The sequence below is a fragment of the Camellia sinensis genome, chromosome 10 (genome assembly GCF_055761805.1).
Source record: "Camellia sinensis isolate YWXY chromosome 10, ASM5576180v1, whole genome shotgun sequence".
Classification (NCBI taxonomy): domain Eukaryota; kingdom Viridiplantae; phylum Streptophyta; class Magnoliopsida; order Ericales; family Theaceae; genus Camellia; species Camellia sinensis.
The window spans coordinates 74,574,746-74,602,720 of record NC_138970.1 but is presented as its reverse complement, the minus strand read 5'-3'; the positions used below and the strand labels follow the sequence as shown (position 1 = coordinate 74,602,720).

Sequence of the window (27,975 nt, the reverse complement as noted above, 5' to 3'; positions counted from 1 at the left end):
GTTGGGTCAAAAATAAAAACTCAAATTTGGGGCTTTTGATCTAATCTTGCCTAAATACCTTGTTAAGGTTTCAATCAAGGTTCTAAACATCACCCAAGGATCCTCAATTATAATATTTAAAGTTTACTTGCCAACCCATCAATACCAAGAGTCTGACAACCATACAAGTTTTAAGGTGACAAGCACCACTTTACACCAATCCGATACGAATTAGAATCCAAGTCATTACAGAAAGAAAGTCTCAAAGACACATGTTTGGATACATTTACCATATTTAACTTCTTCTCTTTTTTTTTTCTTTTTTGCTTAGTTCTTCAAGATAACTACTTACGCATACTGCAACCGTATACAAACATAGGAAAAAAAAATACAAAGCATACACAATAAGCAATCAAAGTACTATGTAATCACTACCAGGTACAGATGCATCTGGCTAACTTTTTTGAATGTTCCAATTGGCTAGATACCAAAGTCCCAACTTTTCTTCTTTCAACTCCTTCCACAATTTTCTAGATACCAAAGTTTAATTTTTTTGAGTGTTACGAGAACATCTTTCATGTTCATCCTCTCCTCGGATGATTCTGCAGAGCAACTCAAAGCCAATTCCATGATGGATGATACACACTGCAGTACAACTACAGTAAGGTGTTCTTCCTCTGGCTTAAGCAAGTTAGCATCTATAACATGAGAGATTGCATTTGGTAGTGACTCCCTCATCCAACGTTTCATCGTCATGTCTTCAAAAAACATTTCATCGGTGGGCTTCACTCTTGTGAATGTTTCCATAAGCAAGATTCCATAACTATAAACATCACAGCTTGTGGATACTAATCCTTCCAATCCAAACTCTACATACAATCAAAAGAAATATCATGTTGTCAAGAAAATTATAGAATTTTGGTGGTGGCAAGTTGGTATGTGTTGGTGGTTGGATTCGTGGCATACTAGAGGGTGGCAGTATTGAAGGGGTATGCAATGGTGGCAAATGTTGGATAGGTGAGTTGTTTTGGGAAAGAAGGGTATGTAGTTGTGGTCGTGTGGAAAAAAAGAGTAATTTTGTTATTTGGTATTATTGTTAAATTTGACAAATAAAAAATATAATGTGTAAAGGCCAAAAAGTAATTTACTTATTGAAGTTAACATTGTTAATTTTTCCAGTGGATCCCACACCCATGTGAGACATTTGGTAGAATATGTGGTAAAATATTTGGGGTCCTCAGCATTTTTCATTTTTCTATTTTTGAAAGGGAGGTCAATATAATTATGTTGAAATTGTGAGATTTATTGTATTTTTATCATTATTCAATGGGGTTTGGTGTAATTTACCATTTAAAGAATTAGCTCCTTGTCAACAAAATCATAAAAATTTCTATGAAAATTATATTTAAAATTGTGCTATAATATGAAAAATGTCTATAAATTCGAAACATATATAAAGAAACACAAAAATATGAAAATATAAATTAAAATTTAGAAGTCACCTGGTGCAATATACCCAAATGTTGCTATGGTCTTTGTATGTGTGACACTCTCCCCCAAATCTAATAACTTCGCAATGCCAAAATCACTCACATGTGCAACCATATCATCATCTAGCAAGATGTTGCTGGGTTTCAAATCACAGTGAACCAAAGGCATTGAATAATCATGGTGAAGATACTCCAAAGCACATGCAACATCTATCATTATGTCTAATCTCTGCAACATATCTAAGAAATAGTTGTAAGAATACAACCACTTTTCAAGACTCCCATTAGGCATATACTCAAGTATTAGAGCTTTGAAATCAAGGTTCGAGCAACTGCTAATGACCTTAGTAAGATTGCGATGACGAATGTGTCGCATTATCTCGCATTCTACATCAAAACTTTTGAATACACCTTCTACTTGCAAGTTGAATACCTTTATAGCCAAAACTGTGGTATCTTCAAGGATAGCTTTGTAGACAAAACCAAAACTCCCTGTACCAAGCAAGTTGCTCTCACTAAACCCGTTAGTTGCTTGAAAAAGCTGTTGGTATGTGATTCTTGGAGGTGTTATTGTTGGTAAGAGATCAACATTGGATGGAGTTTTATTTCCTCTTCGACATTTTGTGAACAAGAACACAAAGATCGTAGCAAGCAGTATGGAAGCAATAGGTAACAAAATATATAACGCTAGAGCTACTCGTTTTTCCCTCAGATGATGAAGGGAACTAGTATGGCATGGCGGGACTTGAAACTTTGGTGCACCGCATAATGCTTCATTCGACATGAAAGATTGAATGGTGAAGTTCGCAAAAGGTCCCCCATTTGGAATTTGTCCTCTTAACTTATTGAAAGAAATGTTGAGATATGAAAGATGAGACAATGTCTCTAAGGATTTGGGGATCACATCGGACAGGTCATTATAGGATAGATCTAAGAATTCCAAGCTCACCATGCTGCCAAATGAGTCAGGTATAGATCCTTGTAACTTGTTGTGCGCCATTGAAAGAGTAACCAAGTTTTGCAAACCTATAATTGTACTTGGGATTTTGCCTGTGAACTGGTTCATTGAAAAATCTATTAGTGTTGCAACTTTGAAACTCCCAAGTTGTGGTGGCAGATTTCCATTTAAAGAATTCGAGGACAGGTTAATTTCCAAGATATCTTTAAGATTGCCCAACCTTGTAGGTATGGCGAAAGTTAGTTTGTTGGAATTGAGGTAGAGATACCTTAGAGATGTACTATTCCCTAAGCATTCAGGAATCAATCCAAAAAGTTCATTTTGGTCCAATCCTAGATCACCCATGTTCTTAAGTTGGCATATATCATCTGGAATGGACCCTTGCAGTCTATTGTTGGAAAGATACAATATTTGAAGCTTTCCCAACGCTTTAATTGTAGAGGGAATGAATCCGGTCAAGCCATTTTGTTGAAGATTCAAGAATGCCAAATTGCTTATATTACCAATTTCACTAGGAATGTTGCCTTTGATTCCACAAGAATCTGCATCAATGTTCTCAAGGGAAGCAGAGAGATTTCCAATAGTTGTCGGAAGAATGCCGTCCAGAGGATTATAATCTATCCACAATACTTTTAAATGTTTGCAATTTACCAAGGAAGTAAGGAAGCTCAATTCTGGAGAGGAAGAAGATGACCCACTCGTCAAATTATTTCTTGCCAAGCTGAGAAATTGGAGTAGTCGTAAATTGCCAAGAGATTTTGGAATTGAACCCGTAAATGCATTGCTACCAAGGTCTAAAGAAATGAGTTTAGAAGCATTTGAAATTGACTCAGGAATAATTCCAATGAGGTTATTTCCTCCAAGACGGAGAGTAGTAAGATTGGGTAGCCAAAGCCCTATACTTGATGGAAGATTGCTCGACAAGTTATTTCTCGCAAGCGACATAAGCTGAAGTGATGAGATATTAAAAATTGATGTTGGAATGGCACCCATTAAGTTGTTAGCAGAAAGTGCTAGCTCTCTCATATTTGGAAGCTCACCAATCTCTTCTGGTATTAGACCTGCCAAAATGTATAAACACGGAAACTTGAAGAAAAAAAAAAAATCAATGGCAACCAATTTTTTACCCCCCCAAAAAAAAAACCATCGATAAGAAAAAATATTAATTAAGGCATTCACCTTGGTAACTAACATCAAGAAAAAATATTCTAACTTGCACAATTGACATCATCTTTTTTCTCTTTGTTGGTGGTGTTAAACCTACAACTAATGGTTGCATTCACATAACTCGTCTTTTACATTGTAGGAGTACCTATTAGTATTTTCCATGTACTATATGGCCAATTTAGAAGACCATATGTAGATGAGAAACCTTTTGATTCCTAATTGACAACTCAAGATGCCTAAATATTGTGGGAGGGACATGTAATTCAATTTTCAATTTTGTAACATATAAATATGACAAGAAGTTATAAAGGGTGCAAGATGAAAAATAAGCATAAATTACACTAATATTTCCTTATGTTTAAATAAAATATAGCAAATTCATAGTTTTGGCATAATTACACCGAATTCTTCTTTAATAAAGTTAAAGAGATCAAAAGTAACGCAGATGGTGTAAAGATACAAGAATAATCAAGGTAAAATAAATATCCATGTGAAAAAGAGATGACAATATGCCTAAATAATTACTAATGAAAAAGGGGCTAAGTGTTATATAATCCTAAAGAGACCCTAGTTAATTATATCAAATTTATAAGGTTTATTTTATTTTTTTTAAATCTTGGAAAAAAAATCTTGGAAAAAAAAATAGGAATTAATTTGACAAAAATAAATTGCAAAAATATATTTTTGAATATCTAAAAATTATTTTTTCCTTAAAAAAAATTTAAAACTATATGAATTGATGTTTTGTATTTATTATGATTTTTTCACAAAATTAGTTTTAGGTTTTTTGAAAAAAAATTTAGAATTTTTTTTTTAAAAAAAAAATCAATCCAAATAGAGTTGAATCTCCACTTCAATTGGAACAAGTGTAATACCAATGTTATGCACAAAAATAAATAAATAATTTTAAAAATTAAATAATAACATAAAATTTATTTTAAGTATATAGAAAAAAGAATTGACTAAATTTTAACTATTTTCATTCAAGTTACAGCTAAGTGTAGTTAAAAAAATTAAGAAATTTTATTAATGTCTTGAAGGTCATATAGTCTTTCAGATAAAAGTGATTTTTACTTAATATATAATACATATTAGGAGAATTAAGATTTAATTAGTCGTAGAATGAGAAAAGAGTCGATCATCATAAATGAAAATATTATGGAGGGAAAAAGACTCAAACTGACATGGAATGAGAATAGTAAACAAATATATGGATTTGTTTAAATCATTTAAGTATATAACTTTTGATAGAGCATAATGGAGAAAAAAAATTCACATAGTTGATCTCAATTGATTGGGACACAAGACTAGTTCAATATTCTATATTTAAAGAAAAATGATATATAAATCCAATTTTTAAACTTACTTTGATGATGGGTTTGCATTATTTATTTTATTTTCCTCTATCATATTTTGGATTATTTTTTGCTCTCTTATGTTGGTTTGGAGATGGTATGAGAGATGAGACTTGTACTATGAATGGTTGACTTGTGCTATGGATGGATGGAAAATACTATGGTACATATATGTAAGTTATAATATTTGTAAGTTTGATTATTACAAATGATATAATTTAATACTATACGAGTTGTAATTAAAAAAAAAAAATTGAATTATAACTGAATATCATATAAGGTATGACCAAACAACTCTCGGACCATAATTAAAATTTTGTCATAACTAATATCATAATATGTCATAATTAACAATACAGTAAATTATAACCACTGACTAAAAAATCGTAACTAACAATGTATATCATACATACCCTTAAAGGGGTGTGCACCATAAATGTCCATAGAGGACTTGGGTTAGATAATTATATGCCTTGCCCAAATGAATTGGTAATCAATGCATATAAGTTTGCAGGGAAATCCTATGGTACACACCCTATCACAACTTAGCATAAGTTTATCATAAAATTTTATAACACCAATCACAAAATGCATAATCTCGTCACACCATCGTAACCTAGCCACAAACTTTTGTTACATAAACCATAAAATTTTGTACATTTGTTACGCTAATTTGTGTTGAGATTATATATTTTGTGATTAATGTTATGAAATTTTGTTGTGAAGTTATATCATTTGGTGGTGTTTATTTTGAGAGATTGAGCCATGGGATTAGACGAATAGTCCATCCAGACTAATAGTCCGTTGTTTGGTTCAAAATTTTTGCTTCGAACTAACAGTCCTTCTAGACTATTAGTCCCAAATGTGTTGGACTATTGTACCCTAGAGGGGATGGGACACAAATGGGGGGATAAGGGGGAATATGGGATTAGGTGGTGAAATGACCATTTTGACCCTCTACTATTTAATTATGTATTATATTTAGTAAAATTCAATAAAATTTAAATGTCTCAATTTAAAAATAAAATAATTTTATTTAATTTTTATTGATGTTTTATTTATTTAATTTTTTAAAATAATTTTTTATAGATATTTTATTAATTTTTTATTTTAAAATGTTGTTTATATTTTATTTAATTATTATTATTTTTTAAAATAAATTTATTTAAAATTTTAATTAAAAAACATATATTTTTATTGATATTTTATTTATTCAATTCATTTAATTTTCGAAAAATAAATTTATTTAATTGTGTAAAAAATAAAATAAAATATTAAAGATATGCTTAATATTGATATTATTTAGTATATAATTGAAAAGGGTAAAATAGTCATTTGAGCATTTATCATTCTCCATAATATCCCAAACAAACAAGGGATTCATATCTTATCCAACCAAATAGTCCTTTCCTAACATCTAATCCCATGACTAAACAAACATATAATACATATCCTATCTAACCACATAGTTCCAGCACTATGAATCCCAAGATTACAATCCGATGGATTCCAATCCGCCCTTATCCAGTCCGTCCAAATAAACACACCCTTTATGACTCTCATCGGTCTCTCCTATATGTTGGGCCGAGGTGAGCAATGCACCTATGTTGGGTCCAGAATTAGTGTGTGAAACGACGGAGAAAGTTGCATTTATCCGTAGGAAGTTGGTCATGACTCAGAGTCGTCAAAAGACCTATGCCAACCATAGGAGGAAACCATTATCCTTTGAGGTAGGAGATCACGTCTACTTGAAGATATCACCTAGACAGGGTTTGATGAGGTTTGAGAAGAGCGGGAAGTTGTCTCCTAGGTTTATTGGGCCTTTTAAGATCCTAAAGCGAATTGGAGAGGTAGCTTATTGCTTAGACATGCCGCCACAACTTTCTAAGGTTCATGACGTGTTCCATATCTATATGCTTTAGAAGTATGAGTCGGATCGTTCACATGTGTTAGATTGGACTGAGTTAGAGATTGATGAGGATGCCTTGTATGAAGAAAGACCGGTGAGAGCCTTAGATACTCGAGACCAAGTCTTGCGAGGCAAGACAATTCCTTTGGTGAAAGGGTTATGGAAACATCACAGGGTTGAGGAAACAACTTGGAAACGTGAGTTGGAAGTCTGTGAGAAGCATCCGAACCTATTTATTGGTACTTGAGCATGTTTTGAGAGTTTTGTTGTGTTAATATAATGTAAACATTGTATATGTTTTGGAAATGTGAATTGTATATTCAATATTAAGAACTTATTTGTCATGTTGATATGAATGAATGATCGGTGGATGGGTCAAGGTAATGAGATTAGTTTATTATCATTGTTGTAATTGGTTTAAATTTGTTTTTAATTTTGGGGACGAAATACTGAAAGGGGAGAGATTATAGCGATTCTGGTTTAGACCCGACCCATTTATTACTTTTGAATCCAGGAAACCATATTCGTGATGGTCATTCCTTTCTTGTTATGTTTGGTTTTGGCTTCAGGGGTCGACACCATCCTTATTGGTGTGGGCACTGCCTTCTTTTCTTTGCGTTGTTCTGTTCCTAGGGTCGACACTAGCTTTGGAGGTGTCAACACCATCTTACTGCTATGTTCTTGGAATAGCTATTGAAATTTAGGTCGACACTAGCCTTGGTGGTGTCGACACTTGTCTTTTGTTGTTGGCCTCAATGGTCGACACCAGTCTGGGAAGGGTCGACCCTTGTCTACTGTAGAATGAGGTAGGGATTCTTCAAACTCTTGTATGAGTTTTACCTTAGTTATTTGTTTTTTCAAAAGACTATAGTGGTTTGAGGGGTTTTGGTAAAACCTAGGATTTGAACTTAAAAAGAAAAAGTGGGGTTTTCTAATGGTTTTTTAAGCTTGTGGGTATGAAATTGGAGTTGATATATATTGATATGAGATATTTCCTACATTGAAATTGATTTTTAAAGAGAATGGGGTTTTGCCATAAAATGTGAATGTTTGAGATTGCAAAGAGAAAATGGAATTGATGTTGAGAATTATGAAACTGAAGTAATGTTGATGATGATGGCGGAGTTGGATATGTATTATAACTCCCATCTTGAGATTTTGGAACAGTGTATCTTTAATGAAATTTATTGATCTATTTAGAAATATCTATTTTGGGCTATCGGTAAAGGATAGCTATGAGTGTTGTAAAAATTGCATTAGAATTATGTAAACTAAAACTAATTTCTCATCCATGTGCATTGAACATTGTTGCTTATTTAATATATTGAAAATGTATATGATTTTCAGAAAAATGCGGCGAACGTTGGAAAGAGGTGTGTGTCACCAAATTAAGTTGGCCTGTGTGTCCAGGGTGAAAGTCCCAAAAAACGCACGTATACATGGGTGATGGTTCCCGTGGACGAAATATCCGTAAAATGGCAATAGTAGCGCTTATATAGGCTACATTTACATGGGTTCCATTTGATGGTTTCCCGCGGATGAAATATCCGTAAAAGGTTGTACTAGTTTGAGATTTTCCCTTTTTGTCTATTGTAAAAGGCATGGTTTTGAGAATTGTGATATAAACCTGGCATAGCACGACTTTTGAAAAGGTTATAAATGTTTTTATACTGGCATTGCATACGCATAAAACCTTATGGCTTTGTTAAGATTTATACATTGTGTTATAGTTTTTCTACTGGGCTTTGGCTCACCTTATGTGAGAAAAACCATTTTTAGGTGCTAGTGATATACCTCCGCTAAGGACTTAGCTTTGAAGGACTGTGGAGTTGAAGGCTCGGTGTTGTTACTTTGTATTAAGTTTTGTATAAACCTAGGGATTTATCTGTATTGAGCTTAAGGCTCACTTTTGATGTACCCAAGCATTGTCTTGGAAAGATGTAAGCCTTTAGGTCATATGATTATCTGTTTAGCTTTCATTTCTTTTCACTATCTTGTAACACGTGTTGTAGATTCGTGATGTACTGTTTATAAATGTATATTGCATGTGTCAGATCTTGTATATTAAACTTTGATTAATGAAAGCTTATCAATTCATTTATGTTGTTATCTATTGGTTGTTATGAGATGAGTATATTGTGTTTATTTCGAGGCGTTACAAATTGGTTTCAAAGCATATCGAGTTTGAATACTTGGGTACGTGGGAAGTGGTTATTACCACAATGGGTTATGGGTTTGTCTCACTTGATAGAGACATTTGTATGTATAGTACACTATGTGGTAACATGCTTATGTGATTATATGGGTATGGAATTTAATTTCTAGGATATTGATTGGGTCTATGGGTATTTAGAAGTCCTATTAGAAGAGCACCTAATCACTGCTGTTTCTAATTAGAACTCTAGCAACGCCGCGGGACGGTCATTATCCGGGAAGGAAATTCATAGGTGTTTATGTGACTATGTGCTTATATGGAATGAATTATTGTTGTCCACCACATTAGGACGCGAGTGAGTTAGCTTTGACACATTTGTAAATGTGCTAATCTCTTTTGTTACCTTCATTAGGATGTCAGGATGTGGACGTGGTGGTGGTAGGCCTAGAAGGTGCCTTTACCGGATAAGATTCCAGCACAGTAAAAATGGGTTGGTCAAGCTAATGTGGCCGAACCAATTAGTCAACAAGCCATGGACGCTTTGGCCCGTGAGATGACCGGAGCTTTGCAGGAGTCTATGGACATTCTCAGGGCTGAGAATCAAGTCCAGGCCCAAGTAGCTAAGGCAGGGCCATCATTCTTAAAGAGAGAGTTCTTCTGGTCTAACCCAGACGAGTTTTTTAGTGATCCTAAAGAGCCTTTGAAAGTAGATGAATGGCTGCAACAAATGGTGAAGATGTTTGAGATGCTTGACATCGAAGACGGTGGTTTGAGAGTGACCTTGGCATCCTTCCAGCTGAAGGAAGATGCGGGTCATTGGGGAAGTATGCGCCTGGGCGCATTGGAGTAACCTATGAGGCTTTTGTCGACGAATTCTAGGACAAGTTCTTACCTCCCACTGTTAGGGAGGAGTTAAGGAAGCAGTTCTCAAAGCTTAAGTAGTTGAACACACAGGTGGCCAAGTTTGAGGCCACATTTCCTAGTCTATCAAGGTTTGCACTATAGTTAGTGGCGACAGAGGAGTGTCGTTGTGTGGAGTTCAAGAAAAGGTTAAGGAATGGGTTTCTTTTCAAGGTACCGGTTCGATGATTAGAGATTACAGGAAACTTGTAGAGTCGACGGCTCATCTTGAGATCGTGATGCAGATGGAGAAGGAGCAAATTAGGGGCCCCAGAAGAAGTCAAGATGCTTAAGGGGACAGTAAGAGACAGAGGGGTTCTACCCCACAGCAGTCCCAAGGAGCTCAGTCAAGGTCCACTTTTCCAGTACTGAGTTCGGGTTCTGGAAGAGGTGGTCACGAAGATTTCACTTGCTTTAAGTGTGGTCAGTTGGGCCACAAGTTTCCAGTTTGCCCATAGCGAGGAGAAGGGCAACGGTCTGCATCGTCTTTGGCTCGTTCTCAGAGCCAGAGTCAAGGGAGAGGGCAACCGTCTATTTGTTATCAGTGTGGACAATCAGGGCATATGAAGAGATTTTGTCCATAGTTGGGTATCACACCCGGTGCATCTAGTTCGAGGCAAACACAAAGCCACCAGCCTACATAGTTAACACAGGCCTCGAGGGCCAACTAATGAGCCTCTTCAGCTCAGCCAATGCATCAGACTTATGCTCTGAGAGGGTGAACAGGTAGAGCAGAGACCTTCATGGCGTGTGTATGCTATTACCACACCAGACTTAGTGTCATCACCTTCAGTTGTGACAGGTACTTTCTTGTTATGCAATTCTATTGCCAATGTGTTGATTGATACGGATGCATCCCACTATTTTATTTCGTTTGCATTTTAATCAACATTGGGGTTAGAATTGGCTCGATTAGCATTTCCACTTAGTGTAAAGTCACTTATTGGTGGTGAGATTGTTTTGGAACAAGGGTGTCGGGGTTGTAACATAGAAGTTGCCGGTTGCTGACTTTCTTTTACATTTGTGTTGATTGTCATGTCGAGTTTTGATACTATTTTGGGTATAGACTGGTTATCATTGTATTGGGTTGTCATAGATTGTTACCGTCAGAGGGTTACTGTATGCACCTTGAGCGGTAATTGTTTTTATTTCATGGGGGACAGAGTCGATAGAGTTCTATCACCGGTGTATGATCCGCGTAAACAGAGTGAGCTTAGTTTTCTTCTTGCAAACTTCTTGGGTAGTGAATGTGACGAAGTCCGAGTTGAGTTGCTGATGGTAGTTTGTGAATACCCAGACGTCTTTCCTGACGATATCACTAGTTTGTCACCTCACCGTGAGATTGAATTATCTATTGATTTAGTGCCTGGTACGACACTGATTTCTATGGCACCGTATAGATTTGCACCTACTGAGGTGAAGATCCAACTCTAGGAATTGTTAGATAAGGGTTTTATTCGCCCTAGTACATTGCATTGGGGAGCACCGCTTCTCTTTGCTAAGAAGAATAGCCTTGCGGCTTTGTATAGATTACCAAAAGTTGAACTAGGTAACTGTTAAGAACAAGTACCCAATGCCTCGTATAGATGATTTGTTTAATCAATTGATAGGGTCATGTTGTTTTTTTAAGATAGACCTGAGATTGGGTTATCACCAGTTGAAGGTAAAGGAAAAAGATATCCAGAAGACGACATTTCGTACGCAGTATGGCCATTATGAGTTCCTAGTGATGCCTTTTGGGCGAACCAATACACCAACCGTGTTTATGGATTTAATGAACCGAATCTTCTGTGAGTTCTTAGACCGCTTTGTGGTCGTCTTTGTGGACGACATCTTGATCTACCCACCCTTCAAAGAGGGAACACCTGCAAGTTGTGTAGCACTTATGTCCTTTAAACTATTGGAGAGTGTATTAAATTTATTTATTTTCATTTTGGGAGTCTTTGGAGTTGTTGTATTTTGGTTTTGGAGGAGTACGATTTGATTTAAACTTGTTGGGATTATTCGTTCAGGCTTCTTTTCGTTGAAAAGATCTTTGGAAACTTGGAAAATCTATTCTGGTGTCGACACTAGCCTTTCTGAGGGTCGACACCACCTTGCTACCCTGTCCTTAGTGTCTTTGCTAGTTTTTAGGGTTGACACCAAGGGCTCTAAGTGTCGACCATTCCCTTGCTGTTTTGTTCTGGGTGCATTTTGAAATAAAGGGTCAACACCACTGGTTTTAAGGGTCGGCCCTTGTCCTCTGCACACATTAGTGTCTCAGCTTTTCTTTCTGAAGGGTCGACAGGACTATCTAAAGGGTCAACCCTTGTGAGTAAGTTTTCAGATTTTTGTTTCAATTTTGAGCTCTACTTTCTAGGGGTTTGACTTATTCTTTCCTTTGGCTTTAGGGCTATTATTTTACCACTATAAATAGAACCCAAACACACTTTTCTCATTCACCTTTTCTTTTTTTCTCTCTCTTCCCCCTTTAACCCCTGAATCTCTCTCTCTCTCTCTCTCTCTCTCTCTCTCTTAGAAACTCAACTTTCTTACATAGATCTCTAGATCTACTTGGTTAGAGGCATCTTTCCACCTTGGTCCTTTGAGAAAGGTTATAGATCTCATCAAGGGCATTCTTTTGATCTAAGAGTTTCATGGTTTTATCGACTCTGGGTTTCTTTGGGTTATCCCCTTTGCTTCAAGAGGTAGGGTCTATTTCCTAAACTCAATATGAGTTCGGTAGCATATTTGTGCCATATTTTGTTATGTATATTTGGTAGTCATGTGGTATGATTTTTACCCTTATTATTTGTTATTTCAAAAGATCTATTGATTTGGATGTTTTGGGTTAAACTTAGGGTGTTGATCTTGAAATGTGAAAGAGAGATTTTTCAAATGAGTTTTTGAAGAAGGTTATGATTTTGTAAAGTTAGTTGAGTTATGTTGACATCATGGCTTTCCTTTACTCAAAAGTGATTTTGAAAGAAAATGAGGTTTTGTGAAATTGGGGAATTGTTGGGCTATGATTTTGCTACTACGGTTATTTTTGGTAATGAAAATTGCATATGGATCTTTAAAAATGGAAAAGCCCCAATTTGTAGACAATTCCTACACAATGTTGTTTTGCAAGTTAGATTGGTTTGTGGTAAATGGTTTGGTTGGAAAGGAAATGGTCATGGAATTTTGGAAATGGTGCTATTACTCTCTTAGAAAATATATCTATATGGTTATCTTTTGATTATTGCATTAGAGATAACTGTTTTGCCTATCGGTGGAGGATAGCATTGCCGTGTGTTAGAAATTACATATGGATTAAGCAATTTGAAATCATTCATATCATAGAGCATGTAATGGATTTTGAAAATTGAAACTATGATGGTGTTTGGGAAGTGAGTTTTTATGTAGATTTTAGTAGATGTAGGTTTTTATGAGATAAAAAATTTTTAGTGTTTGGGAAGATAGTTGGGTTTTTATGTGATTGGATGTGATGTTTGTGAGAGAAAAAGTGAAATGATTATGGGGTTGGATGTAATATTTTGTTTGGATGTGTTTTTTTTGGTTTTGCAAAACTTTTGTCTTTTAGTGGAAAAAATGAGAAAAAAATTTGGGAACTTGCTTCCCAAACACCACCTATATGTTTTGAAAAGAGGTTTTAGAACTTCTTACATTATGTTTTAGAACATTTGCATTTTTTTGGAAAAACAATATTTGAGTTACATGTATTGTACTATTGAAAAGGGTAAATGAAATGGTGAATCTAAGAGAAAGTTGTTGTTACGTTAAATAAGTTGGCTTGTGTGTCTAAGGTGAAAGTCTTGAAAATTGCGTGTATACATTGGTGTCGATCTCGCAGACAAAATATTCGTAAAATGGAAATAGTAACACTTGTATAGTCTACGTTTACATGGGTGCCGATTTACAGTTTCCTACGGACGAAATTTCGGTGAAAGGTTATGTTTGTTTTGGAGATTCACCCATTTATTTACTATTACGTTGGTTTTGGTGTAGGATGTTTGGAATATGGTTTTAACAAGATATTTGCTGTTGTTTAGTGATGTATTCGCATTTGATTTAGCAATGTATTTGCTGGTTGGTATTAAGATACTGAGATTGATTGTTGGAAAGGAATTTTATATCAAACAGATAATTTGAACTTAGAAAACGTTTTGATTAAACGTAAGGTTTTGATAATTGGAAAGAAAGGATTTTGTTGAGTAATCAAATAGATAATTGGAAATACATTTGGGCATATTGTATATATATATTGCATCATGATCATTTATGCTAGTGGAGCATGTTTAGTTTTTGAAATATTCTCTACTGGGCTTTATACTCACCCTACATAGCTGATATGTTTTTCAGGTGTACATATGTGGATGCAGACTTTGATGTGAAGTTATGTCCAAACCGTGTAGGGTGGTTCAGTTATTTGTAGGCCGAGGGCTATTTATGTTATTTATGGGCCGTGTGCCATTCTTGTAAAGGTTACACCATTGTGTATGATGTAAGCCTCAGGGCATTTAATTTGATTTTATAACATATGTACACGTTTTAGTCACAAAACATCCATTTGACCTAGATCTTGTATCTAGGATTGTATAAAATTGGATAAACACATGTATTGTGTGTCTATATATAATATTCATTTGCATAAGAGTTGTTATCTATTGCTCATCGTCGGGTGATTTATTCACGTGAGCCGGACCTTGTTAACTCAGGGCGTGACAAGTTGTACTCATGTTACTTAGAGCTCACAAATTGTATGCTAAGTTTGGAAATTATGAATTCTAGTTGAAAAAAGTTAAGTTCTTAAGCCATGTGGTATCCGGGGAAAGAGTGGCTGTAGATTCATTCAAGATAGAAGTCGTACAAGATTGGGAACAACCTAAGAATGCCTTCGAGATCCATAATTTCTTGGGGTTGGCCGGGTACTACCGTCGGTTTGTGAAAAATTTCTCTAGATTAGTTTCACCATTAACTAGATTGACGAGGAAAAGAATTAAGTTTGTGTAGAGTAAGACATGTGAAAATTCATTTCAAGAGCTTAAGGTTAGACTTACCACTGCTCTAGTATTGATTATTCCGGAGAGGGTTTTGGGCTATTTAGTGTATTGTAATGCTTCACGGGAAGGTTTAGGTTGTGTATTGATGCAAGAGGGAAAAGTAGTAACTTATGGCTCACGGCAGTTGAAAATGCATGAGAGGAACAACCCTACTCACAACCTAGAGTTAGCCGCGGCGATCTTTGCCATGAAGATTTGGAGGCATTATTTGTATGGTGAGAAGTTTGAAGTATTTTCCGATTACAAAAGTCTGAAATATCTATTTATACAGAAAGACTTGAATTTGAGGCAGAGAATGTGGATTGTCATGACCCAAACCCGCCCCTATGGATTAAGGTCATAACCGGCCAATAATCATGAGATTACTTATAGCCTCAAACCTGATTAAACATGTCTCAATAAAAATAAAGGGGCCAAAACGGAAGAAGACTTAAAAATTTTGTCTAATGAGTTATGCTTATATGGCATAACAAAATTATTCCAAAAGCATTCCATAATAACTCACACATATAGGCAGAATTAACATCTTGTAACATCTTGTACATCCAGGAACTTCAAACATGTAGTCAGCCAAACAAAAGTTTATATACATGGGTGATTCGACGTATTCACCAAGATAGCAAAAAGAGTAAACAAAATAACAAAAACAAAGTCTCACACGTGAGACGTTCAGGCTGACTTCACAAAAATTTAGATTTCTCTCACATCCTACACTAGGGTTCATTGAGGTTGGGTTTGGATATCTCTTTGCTCACCTACATATATATAGATAAGAGTGAGCGAAAGCCCAGTGAACAATACCAAGGTAAAGAGGTTACATGAATGAAATTCTTAACAAACATATCAAACGACCTTAGACCTATTCATATTCCTATCCAATACATCAAACGGCCTTAGGCCCAAATATATCAAACGGCCTCTGGCCCATCATATCAAACGGCATCGGGCCCAATTCATTCTTATCAGACGGCCTCAGGCCCAATTCATTCATATCAAATGGCCTCAAGCCCAATTCATTCATGTCAGATGGCCACAGGCCCAATTCATTCATGTCAGACGGCCTCAAGCCCAATTCATTCATATTAGATGGTCTCGAGTCCTATTCATTCATGGCATCATGAATACTCGTTCACAATTCAAATTAACAAATCAATGAAACTTATACAGAAGTAAGCATTTGGAAAGTAGCATACTTGAAAATATCTTTACTAAGATATTACCCACAGTGTTTCGTCGATGGATTTGCCCTCATGCTTAACCCTACACATTTCATAATACATTGGGACATAAATAATTCAATCCGTTCTTAACTTATTATTTTTCTTAGGCCTTTTTCTTATCCCTTTTGTTCAATTAAAATGTTCAATGCATGGCTAAGAGTGCTTAGAAATGAAAGAGAACGGAAAACGAAACATAAAACAACTTTTCAAAATTTCTAAAACAGGGTCCTTTGCTCGAGCGCAGCTCTGGTCGCTCGAGCGGTCTGTAAAATTTTGTAAAAGTACTGGTTGCACGCATTTTACGCTCGAACAAGACTTCTGACGCCGAGTGAGGAGCCTTGCAAAACAGGGTTCGCTCAAGCGCACACTTTGTCGCTCGAGCTATAGTACAAATCTCTGCAAAACTTCTGGGAGCTTGATTTTTATGCTTGAGCGAGGTTTTCTTCGCTCAAGCAGACCGATCGAATTCTGGAATCTCCAGAATTCTATTTGAAGCTCAAATCACAATTCCAAAGATGCAATTCATGTGTAGAACACTCAAATATGCAGGTACACTCCCAAAAACATATATTTGAAGATAACTCGCAGCCATAGTTCAAAATTCCATGGATTCAACAAATTTCAAACCATAAACTTTATATATACACAATTCATGTTTTGTATCTTGCATGGACAAGCTCCTAAGCTTGAAATTAAGCTTCAATACATAAAAATTCTTACATGCATGTGCCAAACGACCCTCAATTCAACATGATCAACTTGCTTCACATTCAAATATGCATATTTATGGCTTATTCCCACATGCATGTACATATTAACTTCAAATTCATTATCATCAACTCAATTCTTGTTCTTAATTACATATCTTGTTTGAATTCACTTAATTATAAACTTAAACCCATGAGTTTGAGTTCAATTATTTACCTAGGAGCTCCAATCTTCCAAATTCTAGCTATTTCTTGAGTTAATCTTCTCAAATTTCAAGCATCTTGCTCATTCCACAATTTTTCCCTTCACTCTCTCTCTAAAGCCGTCCCTCTCTCTCTCTCTCTCTCTCTAGAGTGTAATCTCAGCCAAGTAAGGAGAAATGAGCTCAAAAGATTGAGCATAAGTGTAAATAGGTCACTTATATATGCTTGTCTAATCAATTTTGATTAAGGCTAATTAATTTAGCTTAAATTAATCAATTTAGTCTGAATCAATTTTTTATTAAATTTTACCATAAGCTTTAAAAATCACACTTATCACAATAACACAATCAATTTCAATTTTTGTAGCTTTTACGGTCTTCAATTTTCAAATTATAGTAGTAAGTTGGACAGATTTTCTTACGATAAACAGATATAGTTTCTAAAGCATAATTAATCACATAATGATCACCAAAAATCACATAAGCACTTAATCACAATCATAATCAAGGGTAATTAACATAACACAGAATATGGTTATCAAATGGATGAAGTTTATAAAAGATTATGACTTTGAGTTGCATTGTCATCCGGGGAAAGCCAATGTTGTGGCCGATGCCTTGAGTAGGAAATCCATTGGGAGTGTAGTTAGTATTGCCATTCGGGAATGGGAGATGTTAGACACTATTGGCGAGTAAGACTTGCATCTTGGCGAGTCTGTTGAGTCAGTATCTTTGTTTACCATGGTTGCTTAACCTACACTTATAAATTGAGTTGTAGAAGCACACAGGGGTGACCTCGAGGTAGAAACCCACTGGAGACGATCTCTAGTAGGAAGGTAGAGAAAGGCTTGAACATATATTCTGACTCGAGTGTTAGATACCTTGACCGTCTTTTCGTACCGGAGTCTTGCTGAGAGGAAGTACTCCGAGAGTTTCACCACTCACGCCTTGCTATGCACCCGGGAGGCACAAAGATGTATCATGACCTTAGTCGCCAATTTTGGTGGAGAGGTATGAAGAAGGACGTAGCCGTGTTTGTATCGATGTGCCTTACTTGTCAACAAGTGAAGGCCGAGTATCAGAGGCCAGCAGGTTTGTTGTAACCCTTGCCTATAGCTGAGTAGAAGTAGGAGCATGTCACAATGAATTTTGTTGTGGGTCTTCCAAGGACTCAACGAAGTAATGACACCATTTGGGTGGTAGTTGATCAATTGACCAAGTCAGTGCACTTTGTACCTATGTGTGGGAGTGACGCGGTAGATTATCTAGCCGACCCTTACGTTAGGGAAATAGTGAGGTTGCACGACGTCCCTGTAATGATTGTTTCTGATAGTGATCCGCGTTTGACCAAGAAAGACAATTCCTTTAGTGAAAGTGCTATAGAAACATCACGGGGTTGAGGAAGCAACTTGGGAACGTGAGTTGGAAGTCCGTGAGAAGTATCGGAACCTATTTGTTGGTACTTGGGCATGTTTTGAGTGTTTTGTTGTGTTAATATAATGTAAACATTGTATATGTTTTCAAAATGTGAATTGTATATTCAGTATTGAGAACTTATTTATCATGTTGATATGAATGAACGACGGGTGGATGGGTCATGGTAATGAGATTAGTTGATTGCCATTGTTGTAATTGGTTTAAACTTGGTTTTAATTTCAGGAATGAAATTCTTAAACAGGGAGATTATAACGATTCTGGTTTAGACCCGACCCATTTATTACTTTTGAATTCGGGAAACCATATTCATGATGGTCGTTCCTTTCTCTTTATGTTTGGTTTTAGCTTCAGGGGTCGACACTATCTTTGATGGTGTCGACACTGCCTCATTTTCTTTGCCTTGTTCTGCTCCTAGGGTCAACACCAGCTTTGGAGGTGTCAACACCATTTTACTGCTATGTTCTTAGAATAGCTACTAAAATTTAAGGTTGACACCAGCCTTGGTGGTGTCGACACTTGTCGTTTGTTGTTGGCCTCAAAGGTCAACACCAATCTGGAAAGGGTCAACCTTTGTCTACTGTAGATTCTACTTTTAGTTGCTGAAATTTAGTGTCGACACGTCTGGTCCAACGGTCGACACCTTGCCTACTACCAGCATTGTCATTTTTTTTTTGTCAATTCTTCCTGAAGGGTCGACACCACCAACATAAAGGTCGACCCCTGTGAGTTTTTTTCAGGATTTTAGTTCGATTTGGGCCGTACTTCTTGGGGATTTTGACTTGTTCTTTTGGGTTGACTTTGGGACTTTATTTCACTTTAACCTAGCACTATAAATAGGGCCCTCACTTACCATTTTCCTCACTTTATCTTCTCTTTCCCCTCTCTAAACCATGAGCCACTCTTCTCTTTCTCTCTAAACTCACTTTTTCGGTCAAAGATCTTCAGATCTACTCACTTAGAAACATCTCCTTGCCTTGCTCCTTTCAGATTAAGTGTAGAGCTTGTCGAGAGCTTTGTTTTGATTGAGGCAAATCGTTGTTTCGTCACCATCAACTTTTGGGCTTTTCTTCCTTCTTTCTCTTCTAAGTTTGAGGTAGGGATTCTTCACACTCTTGTATGAGTTTTACCTTAGTTATTTTCTATTTCAAAAGGTTATAATGGTTTGAGGGTTTTTGGTAAAACCTAGGATTTGAAAACAAAAAAAAAAAAAAAAAAAAAAGAGGGGTTTTCAAATGGTTTTTTGGAAAAGCTTGTGGGTATGAAATTGGAGTTGATATATGTTGATATGAGATATTTCCTACATTGAAATTGATTTTCAAAGAGAATGGGGTTTTGCCCTAAAATGTGAATGTTTGAGATTGTAAAGAGAAAATAGAATTAATGTTGAGAATTATGAAATTGAAGTAATGTTAATGATGATGGTGGAGTTAGATATGTATTATCACTCTCATCTTGAGATTTTGGAAAAATGTATCTTTAATGAAATTTATTTATCTGTTTAGAGATATCTGTTTTTGGCTATCGGTGGAGGATAGCTATGAGTGTTGTAGAAATTGCATGAGAATTAGGTGAACGAAAACTAATTTCTCATCCATGGGCATTGAACATCGTTGCTTATTTAATTCATTGAAAATGTATATGATTTTGAGAAAAATGGGCGAACGTTGGAAACAGGTGTGTATCACCAAATTAAATTGGCCTGTGTGTTCAGGGTGAAAGTTCTAAAAAAATACGCGTACACACGGGTGTCGGTTCCCACGTCCAAAATATTCATAAAATGACAATAATAGCACTTGTATAGGCTACATTTACATGGGTCCCGTTTGAACGAAATATCCATGAAAAGTTGTACTGGTTTGAGATTTCCCCTTCTTTCTATTGTAAAGTGCATGGTTTTGAGAATTGTGATATAAACCTAGTATAGCATGGCTTTTGAAAAAGGTTATAAATGTTTTGGTACTGGCATTACATATGCATAAAACCTTATGACTTTGTTAAGATTTATACATTGTGTTGTAGTGTTTCTACTAGGCTTTGGATTACCCTATGTGGGAAAAAACATTTTGAGGTGCTGGTGATATGCCTCCACCAAGGACTTAACTTGGGAGGACAATGGAGCTGGAGACTCAGTGTTGTTACTTTGTGTTTAATTTTGTATAAGCCTGGTGCTTTATCTATATTGAGCTTAAGAATCACTTTTGATGTACTCAAGCATTGTCTTGGAAAGATGTAAGTCTTTAGGGCATATGATTATTTGTTTAGTTTTCATTTCTTTTCACTATCTTGTAACACATGTTATAGATTCAGGATGTACTATTTATGAATATATATTGCATGTGTCACCTTTTGTATATCAAACTCTAATTTATGAAAACTTATCAATTTATTTATGTTGTTATTTATTGGTTGTTATGAGATGAGTATATTGTATTTATTTTGGGGCGTTACAGTTTGCAAGGCATAGATATAGCTTGGAAATTATATGTTGTATTGCTATAACAACCCAACTTGTTCGGGTGGAGTGAGAGGTTATTCAAGCCCAAGCTCAAGTTGTGTTGAGAGCTCTCCAAGTCTGGATTGTAACCTAAGATTGTCTTCCCAAATCCAACCCAAATTAAACCCGAATTGTCCAAATTGCACATAAATGTTAGTTTCTTTCTTCTTCTTCTTCTTCTTCTTCTTCTTCTTTTTTTTTTTTTTTTTTTTTTTTTTTTTTTTTTGTGCAGCTAAGTTATTTAAATTTGTTAAAATTAGACTGTAATTGCATTTGTTTTATAAAATCATTAATAATATCAAAACAAATAATTTATATAATGTAAGAAAGATGCTGCTATAGTGGTCTTTACAATTTATGAGTAATAAATATTTATTTTTGTGTTGTGTTACTTGTGTGTATAATATATATTCAATATGATTTAACGATCTAAATTACGTTAATATCATCCAGCGAATAATAATTTTTATATATTTATATATATAATTCAGGTTTCAAATTGGTCGAGTTGTTTGATCTCTTTGTCCAAACTCGTCCAAATTTAATTCGAACTTCTGAATTTTTATCCAAACCTGTACCGAATTCAAAAATATTTTGTTTAAGTCCTAAAAAAATTCAAGTTGAGCTCAGATTGTTTGGATTGAGCCCGCCTAAGTTACACTCCTAAACTTAATTCTTATAATTTGAAGAAATTAGAAAACTTTTTGAGTATGTCAGAATTGTGTATGAATTATGAATTGAGACAAGAATTTGAAAATAAAAAAATAAAAAGATGAAGACAACATGAATAAAATATAAATTAAATATATTTTTTTTATTTTTTAAAATTTTTATCCAAATTTATGATTCCAAATACAAGTAAAAAAAAAAAAAAAAAAGACACGTAGTGTCTAGTGTGATAAAGATTAGTGCCCATTCCCTACACAAAGTCAACAACTAAAGTTTGAGAGGTGGATCGGTTACCTGTTAAGTTATTTCCTTCAATATAAAATATTGAGAGCAAGGTACAGTTACGGATTGCCCTTGGAATGTTTCCCGTCAATTTATTGTTCCCAAGATATATCATTTGGAGCGAGGAATGATGCGAGCACATATCCCTTGGCAGACTACCAAATAAATTATTGGTGTGTAGACCAAGCCCTTTCAATGAAGAGATGTTAAATATAAAAGATGGTATGAGACCAGTGATGTTGGTAGATTCCATACCTAACATCTCCAAACTATGTAGACTACCTAGTTCTTGTGGAATTTTGCCTGCAAAACAATAAATAATTTATGAATTGTACCTAGCTACCAAGAGGGTTGTGTAGTATCAACATACATAAATTAAAATAAAGCTGCTATTCAAATGGGTAGGCAAACATGTAGGTTGCACTTTTGGATAGGCAAATGATGTAAATATAAACTCCTTGTGCTCAAATTTTAGTAATTCTTTTTTAATACTATTTTTGAATCTTGAATTTGTTAAAATAAAGAAAAATAATTACTTATACTTCTTCAATTTTTATGGATAACCAAACAACCCCTCCAAAAAAAAAAAAAAAAATCCATTTTCTTTTTATTTTTCTAAGGCAACCAAAAGGTTGAAAGAAATTTAATTGTATTGAATTGATGCCACATAAAATTTTAGAGTCAACTATTTAAATCAATCAAAAATTGTAATAAGAATCAAAGGTAGGGATTTGTTAAAAACAATTAGTACATCGTTCTTACAAAAAATTATGTTGACCGGATATCAATAGTCGCTTGATCTGAATACATTTTTATGAACAATTTATTTTTAAAATCTTATTTACCATTAGCAAAAATATGATCTGATCATTGGGCTATCGATATCTGATGAACCTGATTTTTTAGATGGAAGAAGTACTCAACGAGATCCACACATTGAATGGTTTTGATCATCGAACGATTTAAATCATGTTGATCGGATATCGATAGTTCCTTGATCTAAATACATTTTTATGAACAATTTATTTTTAAAATCTTATTTACCATTAACAAAAAAAAATGATCTGATCAAGGGACTATTGATATCCGATAACTTGATTTTTTGGAAGAAAGAAGTACTCGACGAGATCTACACAGTGAACGATTCAAATCATCGAAATGGGACCTATGGTGGGCCCCATGAACCCAGTAGTATCGTTTAGTCCACAAAGTGAACTGGAGAGAATCCTTTCCCCTTATTTAAAATGATCAAAAAGTACTTGATATTGAAAAAAGTGTAAATCAAAGTGTTTTAGACACCCTATTCATTATCAGTCCTATAATAAATTTTTTTTTTCTCTCTTCTCTTCTTACTCTCTTCACTTTGGATCTTCATACCTAACTCTATTTGCTTGAATCCATCATTCTTGCATTCTATTTCACATTGAAATCAACAATAGACAATAATGAAAATGTTTTCAATCAATTTTCTATAGAAAAAGTAAGTTTTGATTTGATAGTTATCATTTTTTGTTGTTTGGTTTACAGAATTGATTCGGAAATTCAGTACTGAACAAATTATATTTATTCGGAAACTTATTTCTAAACAAAATTCATATATTCAGCAACGTGTTTCCAAAATAATGGTCATTGTTAAATATTTTATATCCGAACAAATTATCTATGTTCAGCTCTGTTTTTTTGAACATTTAATTTTCTAACCTTTTCACACTCCAATTTTGAACAAAAAAAAAAAAAACTATCCGGTATTATGTTCGGCATTGAGCATCCGAAGAAATTTTATAGGTTCGAATATATATATATATATATATAATTTGTTCAGCACTGAGTATCCAGATGAAAATGGTGCAACCAATTTCCTATTTTTCAAAACTGAGTATTCGAACATATTTCATTTGTTCGGCACTAAATATCCGAATAAATTTCATAGTTTCGGAATTAAGTTTCCGAACATATAGTAGGTATTAGACTTGAGGGGTAAAAGGTAGAATTTCTGAAGTATTTTTATTTTTTTATTTTAAGGGTTATAATAGGTATTATTTGGGGTGTCTAAACATATAAATAAACTAACATATAAATAAACTAGCGTATGCCCGAGCCTAAAGGCACAGTGTAAATAATGTTAGGATTAGAATATAATTATTATTCCAACACTATTTAAATTTATTTTTTAATTTGATAAAATCACAAATTTATTATAAAATTTTGGAGTTCTCACCAAACACCTCACGAAAACTCGCTTTTACTTATATAATATACAGCTAGATAGATAGATATGTCTGGCATACATACAATTTCCACGGGTATACATATAATATTCCTTTTGCTTATATGAAAATTGTATGTATGCTCATAATGTCCTAGTGTATTATGGGCATACATACATCATATAGAAATATATGTAAAATATATTGAACAAAAAGGAGAAAATAAAAAAATAAAAAGAAAAGAGAGAGGAATGTGGGATCATGGGATCATGGAAGGATGTGTGAGAAAAGAAAAAAAGTAAGCGAGAGAGAGAAGCGGGAAGGTATAAAATGTATATGTAGGATATTTTTTAGGAAAATATATCTTAGCTATTGTTTTATAATTTGAACAGATCTGAGTCATCCAAATGTCCTAATAGGACAAAAATATGTTGAAGATTCAAAAACCATCCTGCTTTATTAAAATATATGTTGAAGATTCATATAAAGTTTAAATTTATGAAATCTATCAGGTATTCAATATATTAAAAAATAATAATTAATTGTTCAAATTCATTTAATTTGTGGACTATAAAATTCATTAATTTAATCTCCACTACACACAGCAAAATCTGGCTCCTAATTCTAGGATCACAGACTTTTCTATATAATATGAATAAAAATAAGTGAACAAAAAGGAGAAAATAAACAAATAAACAAATACAGAGAAAAATAAAAATGAGAGAAAATAAAAAAAAATAAAAAGAAAAGAGAGAGGAATGTGAGATCATAGGATCATGGTAGGATGGGTGAGAAAAGGAAAAAATAAGAGAAAGAAACGGAAAAATAGAAAATATACATGTAGGATATTTTTTGAACAATATATCTTAGTTGTTTTATAATTTGAATAGACGTAATCCGTTCAAATATCCTAGTAGGACAAATGTATATACGACAAATTCAAAAATCATCCTACTTTATTATATAGATATTTAAATTTTAAATTGGGGTGTTCCAAATAATGGGTGTCTAACCTAATTTTTGGGGTGCATTTAAAATTACCCTATTTTAGATAAGCGATGTAATAGAAGTAGGTTTTTTTTTTTTTTTTTTTTAATCGGCAAAGTAAAAATTTCATTAACAACATGAAATTAAAAGTACTGGAAGATGGCATGCATCGAGAGAGATTCGAAAAGTACAAATTACCCCTATTACTGCTACTCGCATCCATACAACCAACCCCTCGGCCTCACGATTTTTTTTTATACGAAAAACAAAAAAAAAAAGTTAAGAAGGGCTTAACTAAAAAATAAAATGCAAGAAACCCCACAAAATCTGCCCACAAAAACCAAGCCAAATCAAAAACCAACACCAAGCACCAAAGCTTTCCCGCCCACTTGCTATTTTTCAAACTAAAGCTATTGAAGCAACACTTAGATACTTGCAATGAAATGAAGAAGAGGTTGGTGGTTCAATACATAAACTTTTTGAATTATTAACTAATTCTTAGCATATAATAAGCATTTGGGGAGAAGTATTTCATGAAGGGAAAAAAAAAATCTAACAAGTCTTTTTTATTTATTATTTTTTTTTTATAATTGAAAGTTTTGAATTATTAAGTAGATCTCAGAATATAATCAATTAAATTATTGTTTTAAGCATTTTATTAGTTAATAAAACATACTAATTAAAAAGATGACAAATCATTTGAATTTTAAAATTAACAAATGAAGTGATATGTGCTACTTATATTGATAGTATTAACTAACATAAGGGATAATAAATAGTCAAAACTTTATTATAAATATTCATGTTATGAATATTGATAAAATGTAAGGGGTAACAAATAATTTTCAAAAATTTGGAGGGGTCCCTTCCCTAACTTTATAGTTTCACCCCTAATCATTCAACAATTATTATTATTTTCAAAAAAAATGCAATAGCTTATAATCAAATCAGACATAACTAAAGATTTTATCCATCGTAACTAAAATAATAACGATAATAAATCATAACTAATATATTACAATAAGTTATAATCAAGTCATGAGTAAGTATTATAATCAAATATCACGTGCGACATAATTAAAATATCTTTGGTCATTAACAAAATAAAATTATAATTAATACCATAATAAATTATAACTAAAATATAACCAATACCATAATAAAACTAAGGTCATGATTGTGAATATGGTATACACCAAAAAAACAGAGAGAAAAAAAAGATTTATATTATGAAATTTCCCAAATCTTCTTATTTTGAGTATATATCAAACGCAAACCAAACTGAATAACCATAACAAGTGAGAATGAATCATACCTTCAAAATTGTTATCACCAAGATATAAAATCTGAAGCAAAGTCAAATTCCCAATTGCCTTTGGGATGAAACCACTGAATTTATTGGAAGACAATGATATGATTTGGAGCTCTCTGCATTCACCTAGAGTTGATGGAATTTGGCCATCAAACTCATTCCCGGAAAGACGGAGAATTTCAAGTTTAGGATGAAAAACACACATATCCTGCGGAAGACTACCAGACATCATACTATATGTGAAATCAATCAATTCAAGTGATGAGATGTTGAAGATGGTTGGCGGTATAGACCCCAACAAATTATTATATCCCATGCGTAACGTCTTCAGTTTAGAAAGATGACCGATCTCTTCAGGAACTCTTCCCTCTAGAAAATTGAACCTCAAATTGAGAGACTCTAATGTTGATATATTGCCAGTGGAAGGTGGAACTGAACCAGTGAAACTGTTGTTTGCGAGACGCAAGTATTGAAGCTTGGGTAAGTTTCGAAACCATGACGGAACACCTCCACCGAAGTTGTTGTCACCAAAGTCGACTGCATTTAGGCGACGCAATCGAGCCAACTCATCGGGAAGATGACCATGGAAAGTGTTGCTGGTGATGTTGAAGTAGGATAGAAATGAGAGGTTTCCAATATGGGGTGGGATGGTGCCTCCCAGACCCATGTTTGCGAGATTCAAGGCTGTCACTCTGCGGTGGCGCTTGCCGCAATAGACACCAATCCAGTCACAGACTGAGGTGGCAGAGGTCCAGTTATTTGCCAATATGTGATGAGAATGGTTGAAAGTGATATGGGATTTGAAGGCTAAAAGAGCAGATTGATCAGTGGTGGAGTTGGGACCATTCATAGCCAAGCAGGCGAAGAAACAGTGTGCAAAGGACACTGCAGTTAAATAGAGGAACCAAGTTTTCTCCATGAAGATGGCTTAGATATGGAAACAAGAGTGATAGTGAGTAAACGATTTGTGTAAGAGAAACAACAAACAAACATAAATTTATATAGATATCGTGCAAAATAATGTTGTTTCTTGTCTGCCTTTTTCAAATCAAAATTTCACTCATAATTTTAATATAATTTTTTTAATTATTAAGAGACTAAATTAAAATATCATTTGTATATTAGAGATCAGATTGACCTAATTTAAATATTAAGAACCAAATTGAAATAATGTTATATATTGATAATCAAATTAATACAAATTTAAATATTAAGGACCAAAATGATGCAAATCTCATACTTGGAAAACTAAATATCCAATTAACTTAAAATTATGTTTACAAATTATTTTCCTTTGAGTAATACTATAGTTATTACATTTAGGAAATATATATGATCTAACGATAAGACGACATTATTTACATAATTAATTAATAAAAAAGTTAATTAAGTCTTCCACTTTGTAATCCCCCAATATCACCATTTGAGGTTTTCTAATTGATTAGTGATTTTCCAAATATTTTGCATTGACTTCACATATCCGAACACAATCTGCCATG

At 34.2% G+C, this 27,975-nt stretch overlaps 1 protein-coding gene across 1 annotated transcript; it reads right to left on the bottom strand.

Annotated features, from left to right (window-relative positions):
* Positions 1–151: 151 nt before the first annotated feature.
* Positions 152–27,776, bottom strand: LOC114261008 (uncharacterized). The gene is made up of 4 exons (XM_082891665.1): positions 26,480–27,776; positions 21,983–22,273; positions 1,482–3,488; positions 152–848 (listed from the first exon to the last, which is right to left on the bottom strand). Exons 1-4 carry the CDS (start codon positions 27,393–27,395, stop codon positions 490–492), a joined length of 3,573 nt encoding a protein of 1,190 aa, XP_082747791.1. The 5' UTR covers positions 27,396–27,776; the 3' UTR covers positions 152–489.
* Between the last annotated feature and the right edge of the window lie 199 nt (positions 27,777–27,975).